At 37.6% G+C, this 16,814-nt stretch overlaps 1 protein-coding gene across 3 annotated transcripts in view; it reads left to right on the forward strand.

Moving 5' to 3' along the window:
• Positions 1 to 16,814, forward strand: part of POLK (DNA polymerase kappa) — a 58,488-nt gene that overhangs the window by 7,424 nt on the left and 34,250 nt on the right. For 2 of the 3 annotated variants that reach the window (XM_004613133.2, XM_055127072.1), the window contains exons 1-2: positions 7,662 to 7,960; positions 14,250 to 14,369. In XM_004613133.2, coding sequence (XP_004613190.2) covers positions 7,829 to 7,960; positions 14,250 to 14,369 — 252 coding nt within the window. In that variant the 5' untranslated portion in view covers positions 7,662 to 7,828. Of the gene's footprint in view, positions 1 to 7,661; positions 7,961 to 14,249; positions 14,370 to 16,814 lie in introns of those variants that run through there. The other variant, XM_055127064.1, reaches the window with a different exon arrangement.

Raw genomic sequence — 16,814 nt, forward strand, 5'->3', positions numbered from 1 at the left:
CATTCACATATTTTTGTTTTCCTTTAGGGGAATAAATATGATCATAAATTTTCTAGTAACCCCAAGTTAGGTAATCCTGATATATAGCTGGATATTTATTTAGTAGGCATTGCCAATCTTTTAGTTAATTAATTTTGGCTTTTTGGGTCACATCTGGTGATGCACAGGGGTTACTCCTGGCTCTGCACTCAGGAATTACGTCCTGGTGGTGTTCTGGGGACCATATGGGGTGCTGGGGACGAACCTGGCTCACCATGTGCAAAGCAGACGCCCTACTGTCCTACCCGCTGTACTATCCATCCAGCCCTGGTATTGCCAGTCTTTTTTTTTTTTTTTTGCTTTTTATTGGAGGTGGGGGGAGTCACACCCAGCAATGTACAGGGGTTACTCCTTGCACTAAGGAGTTACTCCTGGCAGTGCTCCGGGGACCATATGGGATGCTGGGAATCAAACCCCGGTCGACCGAGTGCAAGGCAAACGCCCTACCCTCTGTGCTATTGCTCCAGCCCCCCCCCCACCCCCGCCCCGGCGTTGCCAGTCTTAATCTTACTTTCTTTTCTTTGTTCTGTTTTTAACCACCTATACTCCATTTGGACTGATAGATTTTTATTTTGGGTCCTGGAAATTAAACAGGGCCTTATACTAAGACTTTTATTAGCACCAAATACTTTTATTGTGTTTTGTTCATATTACTATGTCTTATTCTGTTATTCTGATCTTTAAGCTAACTTTGCATACTATAGCTCATTTAACCCCTTAAGGACAACTATTGAGACAGTGTTCATTAATGCTATAGTGCAGTAATTATAGGTACTTAGAAATATGTCTGATTCAGTAGAAAGTTCTACAGTAAGACAGTGATTTCAAAATTGTTGTTTCTTGTCGTACAGAGGAGAGTGAAGCCAAGCCAGGCATGTTCCAAGCAAAACTACTTTTTCTTACTGTTGAACAAAATTGAAAATATATAGCATTATCTTTCATTTGTATCCATTTGGTTTATGGGATTGAAAATCTTATATTTGTGAGTAAATTTACTTGTGAGTAAAAACTGTGGGATTTCATAGGTTACAATAATAATTTAAAAAATCTTCTTATGTCTTGGGAGATAGCGCAAAGAACCAATGCATCTGTTTTGCATGCAAAAGGCCTGGGTGTGATCTTATTCTCCATCGTTCCCTCAACAACCACCAGTAGTGACCCTTAATGCACCAGAAATAGCCTCTGAGCATCACTTGATGTGACCCAAACACAAACAAATCTTTAATATAAAATGGTATGCAGTTTGGGTTTGGAGTGATAATACAGTGGGTAAGGCATTTTCCTTGTACAGAGCCAATCAGGGTTCAATCCCCAGTATCCCGTATGGTCACCTGAGCTCCGCCAGGAGTAATTCCTGAGTGCAGGGCCAGGAGCAATACTTGAGCATTGCAGAGTGTGGCCAAAACCCCAAATAATAATAGTGATGATAAATAAAATGGTATGAATGTATAGTGGGTTTGCCATTATTGTACTGCCTACTCTTCTGAGTATATACATTTTCTTTCCATGTTTTTTTTTTTTAGTTTTTGATTTTCTAATATCTCTTTTCTGTTATATTAAGAAATTCTTTTGTTGGGCTGGAGAAATAGCACAGTGGGTAGGGCGTTTGCCTTGCATGCGGCTGACCCGGGTTTGATTCCTAGCATCCCATATGGTCCCCGAGCACCACTGGGAGTAATTCCTGAGTGCATGAGCCAGGAGTAACGCCTGTGCATTGCTGGGTGTGACCCAAAAAGCAAGCAAAAAAAAAAATTCTTTTGTTAATATGTTTGATTCATAAAAGAGAAGTCTGGTCTTTATAAGTATTGGTAGGATCGTCATGATATTTTGTGAATGGGTTTTGCTTCCTGTTCCTCGCAACCCCCTCAACACCCCCCATGCCCAGCCCTTTCATTGTCTTACTTTTACTGTAATTTCAGATCCTCTTTTTAGTCGAGTGGAAAAATATTGTTGTAGGACTTGCATGTTGTTCTGGTGATTTAGACAGTTTCTCAATATACAGTTTATCTTAATCATCATTTATGTAAATCATCATTCACGTTGTTAATATCTGCTATACAATGGTTCCTGATAGAGGTATAAAAAATGAGAAGTAGCATAATCTATTGGTTATTTTATAGCATTTTACTATCTATGAATGCTAAAAAGAGTTATATAAGGACATTATATTTTTAACAATCACATTTTTATGGAGCAAGTGATGTAAAATTGTCGCAACTAAATGTTTTTGATGAATAAAATGTCTGGTTGATGATAAAAGGAAACTTTTAGGAATTGTGGTTAACAGGTTTAGGAAAAAAATTACTAGTACAATTAAAATTAATGAAACCAGAAAAAAAAAGCTTTGATAATCTTTTTCAAGGAAAGGCAACCATTTCCATTCCTTCATGATTATAATAATTTTCATTTCTGTGTCATGTTTTCTTTTTATCCTCATATATACACTTGCCCTAAGCTGTTGTTCACTTACAAACTATTAAACAACTTTTAACGCACCAGCATCATAAAGAATAAAAGTACACTGCCTGTGTCCTGTTAGCAAAATTATTTGTTTTAAGTTCTTACAGAACACTCACAAGATGTTCTTCCTGTTGAATGAGGAACTGGATGAGGATATTTGCATTCATTCTTAAAAATGCATTGCTCATGAATTGAGTCCTGAGTTTTATAGAAATACATTTGAATCATCTGAAAAGTCATAGTCTGAGATTTTACTCATACAGTCAGTTTCACCAGAACTCTTTTTTAGTTCTTTGCATTCATCTGGTTTGTCTAATTGCAAAACTTTTGTAATTTTTTTTTCTCTTTGTGGGTATGGGCATAAAGTGAAAAATTTAGAACACCCAACTAGGTCAAATGAAAACTTAAAAAATAAGTCTCTGAAAAATTGGTGTTTCCAAACTTTTCTTATACTTTCTTTCAAAGATTTGATGAAGTGAGGAAACAGTAAGAAAACTGAAGGGTGATATATTTGTTTTACTACTAGATCACTTAGATGATTCCATACAATTTATGTAACTCATGAATAATGACTAAATAAATCCTAGGGTGTTGAAATAGTAAAATGTACAATGTATAGCAAAACAACATTATTAAGACATTTACATCTTCAATTTATAAAAGAGCCAAATAGATCTTTATAAAAGTATCAAGATAGACCTAATCTTATTCAGTTAAAAATGATTACACACACATCTTTCTTGGGGAAGATTTCTGAAAATTAAACATAGGGACTAAAAAGATAGCTCAGTGGACTATCATGAATGATTTGCAGGAGGCCTGTGTTTGATCCCCAGCACCATACACTGAGCACCACTAGGGGTGACCCTGTAGCACCAAGCTGGATGTGATCCAAATATTTTTTTAAGTATGATATATGAAGGTTTAAAAATAAAGTTTCTCAAAAAACAGGATTTAGATTTTTATGCTTAACCAAGGTTTACTATTCTATCATTAAATCTGTTCTTTAATTTTATTTCATAATCAAACTGAAACTAGTGTTTGTCCAAAACCAAACTAGAACTTTTATTAGCTAGCTATTGTAATGGCCAACAAGAAATGCAACCTACCTGGGATCTGGCTCAATGACAGCCAGGCGGAGTAAGCTCAGTACTGAGAGTCCCGCAGGAATATGGGCCAGGGCAAGTATATTGGAAACCTGATGACAATGGGGCAGGAAGAGAGATCCCAGGTAAATTGAGAGCGATGGATACCCACACCAAGAAGTAACCCCTTGCCGTAGGAAGAAATTCCACTGAGGAACACCAAGCAAGCTCCATTTAGGAAGCGATCTCTGAGCCCTAACATGATACCAGGAGCATGAAGTACAGAAGCTATTCACCTCCCCTGGTGAATGAAGACAAAAGCCAGGAACAACCCAAACTAATGAGAGTTTTAGAAAAGCCTTAATAGATACCTAAGTATATATACTTAAATATTTATGTAAATATGATTCCTCCTCCCCTCTTGGAGAGTCCAAGAGTATATCTCCTGCATGGTAGAGCCTGGCAAGCTACTCATGACGTATCCAGTATGCCAAAAATAGTAACAAATCTCACAATGGAGATGTTACTGGTGCCCACTCGAGCAAATCAAAGAGCAACTAGATGACAGTGATGCAGTAATAAAAGCAAGAAAAGAAGGGTAACCTAATGTCTGGAGACAGCAACATATGATGGGATAAATATTGGATCAATGAGGAAACCTAAACAGAAATGTATTTCTAGAAACTAATGAGTCAAAAAGGCAAAGCAAAAACAATGCTCAGAGGGACATTCATAGATGGCTTACATTCAGAAACAAAATCACAATCTATTGCACCAAAAATAATAATTTTGGTGGGTTTTTTGTGTGTGTGTGTGTGTGTGTGTGAGCGAGCGTATTGCTTGAGTGCTCAGGAGCTACTCCTGACATTGTTCAGGGAACCATGCAGTGCCACAAATTCCACACACAAGACTTAGAAACAGTGAATCAATAAAGTAAAGTAGTAGCACACTACAAAATCAATATACATGTCTGTTGCTTTTTCATATGCAAAGAACTAGAAGGAGAATTGGCATTAAAACAGTCTCCAAAATTACATTTAAAAAGTCATATACCTAGGTATCAACTTCACAAAAAAGGTAAAAGACATATCAAAAACTATAAGTTGTATGTTTAAATAGAAGATATAAGGAAATGGGAAAATACTCCTATTTTCTTAGTTTAGGTGAATTTACATGATTAAAATAACCATCCTGCCCAAAGCATTATACAGATTCAATGCAATTCCTATCAAAATCCCAGTGACATTAAGGACATATAGAACAGACAATACTAAAATTTGTATGGAATCACAGAAGCAATTTTGAGAAAAAGAAAATGGGTGGCATAACTGTTCCTGAATTTATTTTATACTTGAAAGCTATGGTAATCAAAATATTAAGATACTGAAATAAAAACATACACTCTTTCCAATGGACTTGAATTGAGTGTCCAGAAATATATCTTCAGAGATATAAGTTAATTTTCAATCAAAGATCCAGAAGCGTTAGATGGAGAAAGGAAAGCCTCTTCAACAAAAGGTACTGGATAAATTGATTAGCTACATGAAGAGTGAAATTGGGTCACTATCACACCCTTTTTCAAAAAATCAAAAGGGAGTAAAGATGTAAAATTAAACCTAACATCCATAAAGTACATAAATACACTCAAGAAAACATAGGCAAAATACCCCATGATACTGGTGTCAGTGGTGTCTTGTGATTCAGCTCCACTGGTAAAGAAAATTAAGAAAACAAATGGGGTTACATCAAGATAAAAAGCTTTACACTTTGAAATTGGCCCAAAAAAATTCTTATTGAATGCAAAAAATAAAAACCATACATCCTAAAAGGTATAATATGCATATTACATAAAACAGAAATAATGACATCATCAAATGATAGGGAGAACTGTGAAATCAGCTGAAATACGTGCAGTTTATTGAAGGATTGACTTTTTCCAAAATACCTACTAAATCTGTTCCATAATTTCTTCATTTCATGAAAATTCAGTAGTACGATGCATATATAAGAACACAATATTTGGGGCTAGAACGATAGCACAGCGGGTAGGGCATTTGCCTTGCATGCAGCTGACCAGGGTTTGATTCCCAGCATCCAGATGGTCCCCCTAGCACTGACAGGAGTAATTCCTGAGTGCAGAGCCAGGAGTAAATCCTGTGCATTGCCAAGTGTGACCCAAAAAGCAAAAAACAAAAAAAACCCACAATGTTTAAAAAAAGAAAAAAAACCCACAATGTTAGCTTTTATCATTGAATTTATAAAAGCAATTTGAAGTTTACTATTGGTTTTATTGCACTCTATATATTCAGCTTCTCATCATTAAGCTTCCCATCACAGCATACATTTAACAGATTCTGGGACCTGATGCTGTAACATTTTTTACCCTTTTAAAATTTATTTGCCCACCACTCATTGATAAAGGTTAATATGGAGATGTATAAAGAATTGGTAAAACTTTAAACAAGAAAACATCCAACCCCATCAAAAAATGGGAAGAAATGAATAGAAACTTCTTTGAGACATACAAATGGCCAAAGATGTATTTTTAAAATGCTCAGCATCACTAACCATCAGGGAAATGCAAATCAAAACTATGAAATATCACCTCACACCAGAGCGGCTGGCACACATCAAAAAGAACAAAAACAATGTTGGCATAGATGTGGGGGGTGAAGGATCCTCACACTACTGGTGGGAATGTCAACCGGTCCAGCCTTCCTGGAAGACCAATATAGACATTTCTCAAAAATCTCAGAATTGGGCTGGAGTGATAGCATAGCGGGTAGGGCGTTTGCCTTGCACGCGGCCGACCCGGGTTCAAATCCCAGCATCCCATATGGTCCCCTGAGCACTGCCGGGAGTAATTCCTGAGTGCAGAGCCAGGAGTAACCCCTGTGCAGCGCCAGGTGTGACCCAAAAACCAAAAAAAAAAAAAAATCTCAGAATTGAGCTTCCATATGACCCAGCAATATCACTTCTTAAGAATATACCCAGGGGCTGGAGTGATAGCACAGTGGGTAGGGCATTTGCCTTAGACATGGCCATCCCGGGTTCGATTCCCAGCATCCCATATGGTCCCCTGAACACCACCAGGAGTAATTCCTGAGTGCAAAATCCAGGAGTGACCCCTGTGCATTGCCAGGTGTGACCCAAAAAGCCAATATATAAATATATATATATATATACCAAAAGGTACCAAAAACACAATGCAGAAGAGACATCAGAACTCCTGTGTTCATTGCAGTACTATTCACTATAGCCCAAATCTGGAAACAACCCAAGTGCCCAGGAACAGATGACTGAATAAAGAAACTATATACAGAAAGGAATATTGCTTGGCCATAAGAAAATGTGAAATCATGCAATTTGCTACTATTTGGATGGATCTGAAGATATCATGCTGAATGAAGTTAGAAGAACAGACACAAAATTATCTCTTTAGTGTGTAGATTATAAAGAAACATGGTAGGGGAAAAACCAAATCATGGTCACTAAAAGAAAAAAACTTCATGCCATTTTCCATCGAGGCTGTCCGTCCTTATATCCCCAATATACAATGCTCCTTTTTATTCTTGCCAATACTAGTTTCAATCTGTTTTCACATAAGCTATTTTTTATTAAGTTGATATATCATTGTGTGTTGATATATCATTTGTATTTTTCTACTGAAAAGTAATATTGAGCTTTTTTTTTTTCATGTGTGTTGATCATGTCTTTTGTCTCTTTAGAAATGTCTTGGGGGCTGGAGCGATAGCACAGCGGTTGGGTGTTTGCCTTTCACGAGGCCGACCCGAGTTCGATTCCTCCGCCCCTCTCGGAGAGCCTGGCAAGCTACCGAGAGTATCGAGCCCGCGTGGCAGAGCCTGGCAAGCTACCCGTGTGTATTGGATATGCCAAAAACAGTAACAATAAGTTTCTCAATGAGAGACGTTACTGGTGCCCGCTCGAACAAATCGATGAGCAATGGGATGACAGTGACAGTGACAGAAATGTCTTAACCAGGTTCACTTGCCATCTTTTGATTGGGTTGCTTGCTTTTTGGTTTCTAAGTAGTGTGAATTCTTGATGTATTTTAGTTATTAACCCCATGTCAAATGTATATTGTGTAGGGATATTCTGTATCATTTTAACTTTTAAGTGTTCACCTTCCCCATGAATGTTTTGAAAAGAAGTATTTATTTTTTGTATGCTTTTCAGATAATAAAAAAAATAAGCCTCTTTAACTTGGAAGACAACTTTTTACCATGGAAAACACAAAGGAGAGTAACAGTTGTAAAGATGACCTTCTGCTTAGGGTGGGACTTAATGATAATAAAGCTGGAATGGAAGGATTGGACAAAGAGAAAATTAATAAAATTATAATGGAAGCCACAAAGGTATGTTTTATCTTTCAGTATCTTTTAAAAAATCACTTTAAACTCTCTACTTCAGAGAAAATTAGTAAGTTAAACTATCTTTAATTATAATTGTAATTTTAAACATTATTATATATTATTTTGAGGTAACTATTAATAATGCTTTAGGTATGCAGTGTTACTGCTCTACAGCTACCTACCAAAGTGCCAATATCCTTTCACCACTAACCCTATGTCCCTTCTGCTCAATCTTCCATTCTACCCACACCACCGTTCGGTGGTCTCACTTCTATTGTCAGAGTCTAAGTTTGATTTTACTTAGACATTGTCTATTCCTTTGCTTTGTTTCTTTATATACAATATATGAATGACATCATCCCACATTTGTCTTTTTCCTATCTTATTTTGCCTTACATGACCCCCTCTAGATCTATCTTGTAAGTAAATGCAAAATTGATTTCATCCTTGTAATTTCTGAGTTGTATCTGTTGCTAGGCATTGGGTTATTATTATATATCATATATAATATTAGGCGCTGGGTTATTATATATCATGTACAATATGTAATATATAAAATTAATATAATAATACATATTATTAGTCTTGTTCAGCTACAGATGGAAAATGACCTCCTTTCTATTCTCTTGCTATTCTATTCCCTTCATATGCATGTATTATGCATTGAAAACAAATTAATGTATATATTCTAACTTCAAAAATACTATAATTTTAACATTTAGTTAATGTAATTTGGAGGACTTTATAATTAATTAAAGGATTTTTTCATTTTTTTAATGCTTGCATATGTGGGCATAGTTTATAGGACTAGTCTTAATCTTTATTGGTGGACAAAAGTTGTTTCTAATCTTTTGTTTTTTACAGACAGGTAAAAGATTGAGATGAGTAAAACAGAGCTAAGTCTAGAAGTAAATATAAGTAAATACAATTCATTGATTTTTGACAAAAGATGAAAGGTTATTCTGTTTAGCAGATGCAGGGATAATTTGAATAGCCACATATAAGGGGTGGGGTGTGAGGAAGCTAGATTGTAGAAATGAGAATGCCAATGAAGGAGAGGATTGTGGCCGAAGGAGGAAGCAGACTAGTGATTAAATAAGGGCATCGATCAAAGGTCTTGGTCATTTCAATGATGAGGAGATGAGGTCACTATGCACTTCAAAACCATGAAAATCAACACTAGTGATAAACATGTAGTCCAAAATATAATAGCAAATTTTTTTTTAAAAAAAGATTTTTTCAAAGAGGTAGGGTGGGGAGAGAGAGAGGGAGAGAGAGAACACTTTGGGTCATTGGAGAATGCTGACACCGAAGTTTGGAATTAGAACACCGAATGCCTGAAAATCTCTTAGTGACAGTTTTGTAAATCACAGTGAATAATTTTTTTTAAATTAGGACAGAGTTAAGGACAAAAAAAAATGTTAGACTGACTTTGCATGATATGCAAAAAATTAACTTAAAAAGGCAAGTGTAAGAGCTAAAACATCAAAACTTTTAGAGGATTAGAAGATAGGAGAAAACCTTTGAAACCTGTGCTTGGGTAAATATCATCACATACATATTCAATAAAAGTTGATAAATCAGACCTGATTGAATTTTAAAATGTTTACACTTCAACAGACCTCTTAAAAAATAAAAATATAAGTAACATGCAAGGGTGAAATATTTGCAAATCATGCACATGATAAAAGGCTTAGATCCAGAATTTAAAAAAAAATTTTTTTAATTTATTGGGGGAGGGCACACCCAGTGGTGTTCAGAGGCTATTCCCAACTCAGGGAATCATGTGATGCCAACATCAAACCCAGGTTTCCTGCATGTGAAGCATGCACTCAGCCCATTGAGCCATCTCTCCAACCCTAGCTATCTCTTTAGAGGCAAATAAGTTTTACATCTCATTAATAAAACAATTAACCCAATTAAAGAATGAGCAAAAGACATGGACACTTGACAGTCCTCCTTCCGGTAGAGCGGAGGACTGTAGTGTACAAAAGACATGGAGACTTCATTAAAGAAGATACAAAGGTTCATAAGCACATTTAAAGATTTTCCACACCTTCAGGGCTGGAGTGATAGCATAGTGGGTAGGGTTTTTGCCTTGCACATGGCCAACTCAGGTTTGAATCCCAACATCCCATATGGTCCCCTGAGCACTGCCAGGAGTAATTCCTGAGTGCAGAGCCAGGAGTAACCCTGTGTATCGCCGGTTACAAAAAGCGAAAACAAAAACAACAAAAAAAGATTTTTTCACATCTTCAGTAATTGAGGAATTATAAATTAAAACCCACAGTGTAGAGTATCATGCTATGTGAAATGAGTCAGAAAGAGAGGGACAGATATAGAAGGACTGCACTCATTTGTGGAATATAAAATAACATAACACAAGACCGACTCCCAAGGACAGTAGATACAAGGGCCAGGAAGATTGCTCCATAGTTGGAAGCCTGCCTCATGAGTGGACAGGGAGAAGGCAGCTGGAATAGAGAAGGGATCACTAAGAAAATGATGGTTGGAATCGGGCAGCATGGGAGTTGTGTGCCGCAAGTAGATAAAGGACCAAACATGATAACCTCTCAGTACCTGCATCGCAAACCATAATGCCCAAAATGTAGAGAGAGAGTATGGGGAATATTGTCTTCCATGGAGGCAGTGGGAGGGTGAGAAAGGTGGGGGTAAACTGGAGATATTGGTGGTGGAAAATGTGCACTGGTAGAGGGATAGGTGTTTGATCATTGTGAGGTTGTAACTCAAACATGAAAGCTTGTAACTGTATCTCACAGTGAATCAATAAAATAAAAAAAGAAAACCACAGTGTAATACTGTGCACTTATAGCCAACGATACTTATAATAGTGTAATAAACAGTATCATGTTGGCAAGAATGTGGAGAAATTAAACCCTTATGCGTTTGGGTAAGTTGGGACAGTAAAATGGATCGACTACATTGGAAAAAAGTTCTGGTAGTATCTCAAAAGCTTTCACGTGCAGTACTATGTGATACAGAGATTCAACCCTTGATTGGGCAATGAAAGAACTAGAAAACATGTCCTCACAAAAGTATGTACACAATCTTTATCACAGCATTTTCTTTTTTAATTAAAATCTTTTTGGTTTTGGGGTCATACCTGGTAGTGCTGGGGGTTTACTCCTGACTGTGAACTCAAGAATCACTGCTGATGGAGCTCAGGGAGCCCTCTGCAGACCGGGGATCTAACTCGGGTCAGCCACATGCAAAGCAAGCACCCTACCTACTACTGTCTCTCCAGCTCTCACAGCATTTTTAATAAGAACCAAAAAAGTAAAAATTATCTAATATCCATCAGCCTGATAAATCAAGAGACATTATGTTTAATGATGGTAGATAATTTTCCAAAAAATTATTTTTTACACTGTCTTAAATGACTTAGATAAAATTTTTTGAATTTTATTTGAGGCACTATGATTTATAATCCTGATAACTATAAGGTTTCATGCATACAGTGTTCAGATGAAAACTTTTATGACACTTGCAAAGTTAACCTGAAGGAGAAAATCAGTGATTCAACTCACTCAGCCTTTGGCTTAGCCCCATTTCTTTTTTTTTTTTTTTTTTATAATTTATTTATTTTTAATTAGAGAATCACCGTGAGGGTACAGTTACAGATTTATACACTTTTGTGCTTATAATTCCCTCATACAAAGTTCGGGAACCCATCCCTTCACCAGTGCCCATTCTCCACCACCCGTAAACCCGGCGTCCCTCCCACCCTCCCCAATCTCATCTCCCCCCCACCCCACCCTGCCACTGTGGCAGGGCATTCCCTTCTGTTCTCTCTCTCTAATTAACTGTTGTGGTTTGCAATAGAGGTGTTGAGTGGCCGCTGTGCTCAGTCTCTAGCCCTCATTCAGCCCGCAACTCCCTTCCCCCACATGGCCTTCAACTACAATGTAGTTGGTGATCGCTTCTCTGAGTTGCCCTTTCCCCGGAATGTGAGGCCAGCCGCGAAGCCATGGGGTCAACCTCCTGGTACTTATTTCTACAGTTCTTGGGTATTAGTCTCCCACTCTGATATTCTATATACCATAGATGAGTGCAGTCTTTCTATGTCTGTCTCTCTCTTTCTGACTCATTTCACTCAGCATGAAACTTTTCATGCCCATCCACTTAACTACAAAATTCTTGACTTCCTTTTTTCTAACAGCTGCATAGTATTCCATTGTATAGATGTACCAAAGTTTCCTCAACCAGTCATCCGTTTTGGGGCATTCGGGTTTTTTCCAGATTCTGGCTATTGTAAACAGTGCTGCGATGAACATACATGTGCAGATGTTGTTTCGATTGTACTTTTTTGCCTCTCTGGGATATATTCCCAGCAGTGGTATTGCTGGGTCAAATGGGAGCTCAACCTCTAGTTTTCTGAGAATCGTCCATACTGTTTTCCAAAAGGGCTGAACTAGCCAGCATTCCCACCAGCAGTGTAGAAGGGTCCCTTTCTCCCCACATCCTCTCCAACAGCGGTTGCTTTTGTTCTTTTGGATGTGTGCCAGTCTCTGTGGTGTGAGGTGGTATCTCATGGTTGTTTTGATCTGCATCTCTCTGATGATTAGTGATGCAGAGCACTTTTTCATGTGCCTTTTGGCCATTCGTATTTCTTCCTTGGTAAAGTTTCTGTTCATTTCTTCGCCCCATTTTTTGATGGGGTTGGATGTTTTCTTTTTGTAGAGTTCAACCAGTGCTTTATATACCATTGATATCAACCCCTTATCTGATGGGTATTGTGTAAATATCCTTTCCCATTCTGTGGATAGTCTTTGTATTCTGGTCACTGTATATCTTGCGGTGCAGAAGCTTTTTAGTTTAATGTAGTCCCATTTGTTGATCTCTGTTTTTACTAGATTGCTTAGTTCCGTGTCACGTTTGAAGATACCTTTATCTTCAATATCGTGGAGGGTTTTGCCGACCTTGTCTTCAATGTACCTTATGGTTTGTGGTCTAATGTTGAGGTCTTTAATCCATTTTGATCTGACTTTTGTGCATGGTGTCAGGTCAAGGTCTAAACCCATTTTTTTGCATGTGGTTGTCCAGTTTTGCCAGCACCATTTGTTAAAGAGGCTTTCCTTGCTCCACTTCACATCTCTTGCTCCCTTATCAAAGATTAGATGATCATACATTTGGGGTTGTGTGTAGGGATATTCCACCCTGTTCCATTGGTCTACGGCTCTGCCTTTGTTCCAGTACCATGCTGTTTTAATTGTTACTGCTTTGTAGTAAAGATTGAGGCTGGGGAGGGTAATGCCTCCCATCATCTTTTTCCCAAGAATTGTTTTAGCTATCCTTGGACGTTTGTTATTCCATATGAATTTTAGGATTGCTTGATCCATTTCTTTGAAGAATGTCATGGGTATACATATTGGGATCGCATTGAATCTGTATAATGCTTTAGGGAGTATTGCCATTTTGACAACATTGATTCTCCCTATCCACGAGCAGGGTATATGTTTCCATTTCCTCATGTCCTCTTTGATTTCATGGAGTAGCGTTTTGTAGTTTTCTTTGTAAAGGTCTTTTACTTCCTTGGTTAAGCTGATTCCGAGGTACTTGATTTTCTGGAGCACAATTGTGAATGGGATTGCTTTTTTCATGTCCCTTTCCTCTGCCTCATTGTTTGCATATATGAAGGCCATGGATTTTTGGGTATTGATTTTGTAGCTTGCAACTTTACTGTATAAGTCTATTGTTTCTAAGAGTTTCTTAGTAGAGGTTTTAGGCTTCTCTAGATATAGTATCATGTCGTCTGCAAATAGTGAGAGTTTGATTTCTTCCTTTCCTATCTGGATGCCCTTAATCTCTTTTTCTTGTCTAATAGCTATCGCAAGTACTTCCAGTACTATATTGAAGAGGAGTGGTGAGAGTGGGCATCCTTGTCTTGTGCCCGATCTCAGAGGAAAGGCCCTTAGTTTTTCCCCGTTGAGGATAATGCTTGCCGTAGGCTTGTGATAGATGGGCTTAGCCCCATTTCTTACTCCTGCTTAGGAAATGTTTCTGAGTGAAAATCTGTACTCATCTCAAAGTTTATACTTTAGTAAATGCTGCCTGACAATACTGCTATGATGTAGGTAGTCAAATATTTATTTTACATATAAGGAAACTCAGACAAAAAGAATAAGGTCACTCATTAGAAGGTAGTGGAGATTATTCTTGAGTTTAGTTATTATGTATTAGAGTCTGTTCTGTCAATCATGAGGGTATACTATATACTATATTGATGCTTTTCTAAAGATAATTTAATATTCTTTTTTATTTTTCTACATAGGGATCCAGATATTATGAAAATGAGCTCAAGAAAGAAAAACAAGTCAACAAACGAATTGAAAATTTAATGCAACAAAAAGCTCAAATTACCAACCAACAGCTAAGGAAAGCACAATTACAGGTATTCTTTCATTCCTAAGTGAGGTGGAAGCTGGAAGAATAGAATTTACAGTAGACATATGTCATGGTCAAATAAGAGTTATGCTAGTAAAATCACATATTGATTTTAATTTTGATTCTTAATTTTGTATGTTGTGTACAATTTTTGATTTCAATTTATTTTTACTTTAATTTTTAAAATTGATTTTTAGTTTTTTATTTTGGGAATTAAATCTAAGGCTTCATGCACTTGAGTCTTGTGTTCTACTACTGAATCATTTCCCACCTTTTGTTTTTGTTTTTGTTTTGGGGTTATACTGAGAGGTGCTTTGGGGACCATGTGGTGCTGGCAGTCAAACCTAGATCTTTTGTGTGCGAGCATGCTGTCTAGCCCATTGAACTATCTAAAACTATTTAAAAACTATCTAAAACGTCCTAAAAATGATATCACTGTATCACTGTCACCCCATTGCTCATCGATTTGCTCGAGTGGGCACCAGTAACATCTCCATTGTGAGACTTGTTGTTACTGTTTTTGGCATATCGAATACACCACAGGGAGCTTGCCAGGCTCTGCCGTGCAGGCGAGATACTCTTGGTAGCTTGTTGGGCTCTCAGAGAGGGAAGGAGAAATCAAACCCGGGTCGGCTGCATACAAGGCAAATGCCCTACCCACTGTGCTATCACTAATAGTATTTATTTATTTTTGGTTTTTGGGTCACACTCAGCAATGCTCAGGACTTACTCCTGGCTCTGCACTCAGGGACCACTCATGGTAGTGTTGGGGGACCATATTGGATGCTGGGAATCAAACCCTGGTCAATTGCATGCAAAACTACCATCCTACCCATTGTACTATTACTCTGGCCCAACATAGTCTGTATTCTTTTCTTTTTGGGCCACACACGGAATGCTCAGGGGTTACTCCTGGCTCTGCATTCAGGAATGAGTCCTGGTGGACACAGGGGGACCATTGAGAAAGCTGGGAAATTGAACCTAGTTTGACCTCGTGCAAGGCAAGCACTCAACCCACTGTACTATCTCTATAGCTCTCCACTGATAGTATTTTAAAGATGGAAAGTATATGCCACTCGAAACATGCAGTGCCAGGATTGCACCTGAGCTGGGAGTGTGTATCATGTGTCATATATGGGCGCCAGGCCACTCTGTCCCCACACACTTATTCATAGCTGTTATGAACCCCCCTTTAGCATCATGACTTACTTTAACTCAATTCTATGAAGTATTTGAGCAAAAATGCCATCACTGAGAGAATGGAAATGAGAAAGGCTTCCTTGAACCACTTCTTACTCCTGTCACTGTCTACGGAACCATCAAGATATCTAAAAACTCCCTAGAACTATTTCGTTAATTTAACTAGCCTTTAAGTTTTTGCTAATGCAGTGTCTAAAATAATTGTCTTTTGGACCAAAGAGATAGTTCAGGGGTTAAAGTGCTTGCCTTGCATGCAGCAGATCCTGGTTCATCTCCCAGCACACATATGATCCATTTGTTCCCCCTTAACACCTCCAGGAAGACCCCTAAACACAGAACCAGGAATAGCCTCTGAGCACTCCCAAGTGTGACCCCCAACATTGTTTAATTTCCCCACTTTTGTTTATGACAAAGAATGTCTCAATCATTGATTAACTATTAATATGTTTTGCTTTGGGGAATTTCTTTTTTAATTTTTCTTTGTGGGAATATAAGCTAAGCAGTTGGCATGAGTCCTCAAGATCTAGTGTTTTAAACAAATTAAGAATTTATTTTTCACATAATAGATAAGTGGTTCGACTCATTAGATGATTCTGATCACTTAGTTTTAGAGACCCAGGTTCTACATCATGCTGTCCCATTGTTCCCTGGTATTATTGACAAAATCAGTTTACCTTCAATCCATAATCCAATTATCCTTGATGAGAAAAAAAGAATGACTAGGGCAGAGGATGTAACTTGTTGATTAAGTACATGTCTTGTATACAGGGGAGACATTAATTTCCATCCCTAGCAACACATACACACACATACACACAGACACACAGACACACACACACACACACACACACACAGAAATTAGAAAAGACAGAAAAAAAGGAATTTGCTAACTGAGTGAAAAAGAAGTTGAATACATTACTTCTATTGATTTTTTTTGGCTAGAATTTTGGGCTTTATGGCCACACCTAACTGAAAAAAAAACTTAAACATTGCTTGATGACCATGTGCTCAGCTAAACATCTCTTAATGTGGAAGAAAAGACTAATGGATTCAGGGATTCAACTAGTAGCTCCAGAACAGTATCATTTATCTATTTCTTTAGTTTGTATGTTATTCTCTTGATTTGTAGATTTTATATATTAAGACTAATTTTCCTGCCATTTGTCATATATATTTTCCAATACTTGGCCTTATATTTTGATTTTGCATGTTTCTCCCCTACAGTTGTAAATGTCTAACTAAATACAGCAGA

This window comes from Sorex araneus, chromosome 1 (genome assembly GCF_027595985.1).
Source record: "Sorex araneus isolate mSorAra2 chromosome 1, mSorAra2.pri, whole genome shotgun sequence".
NCBI lineage: Eukaryota > Metazoa > Chordata > Mammalia > Eulipotyphla > Soricidae > Sorex > Sorex araneus.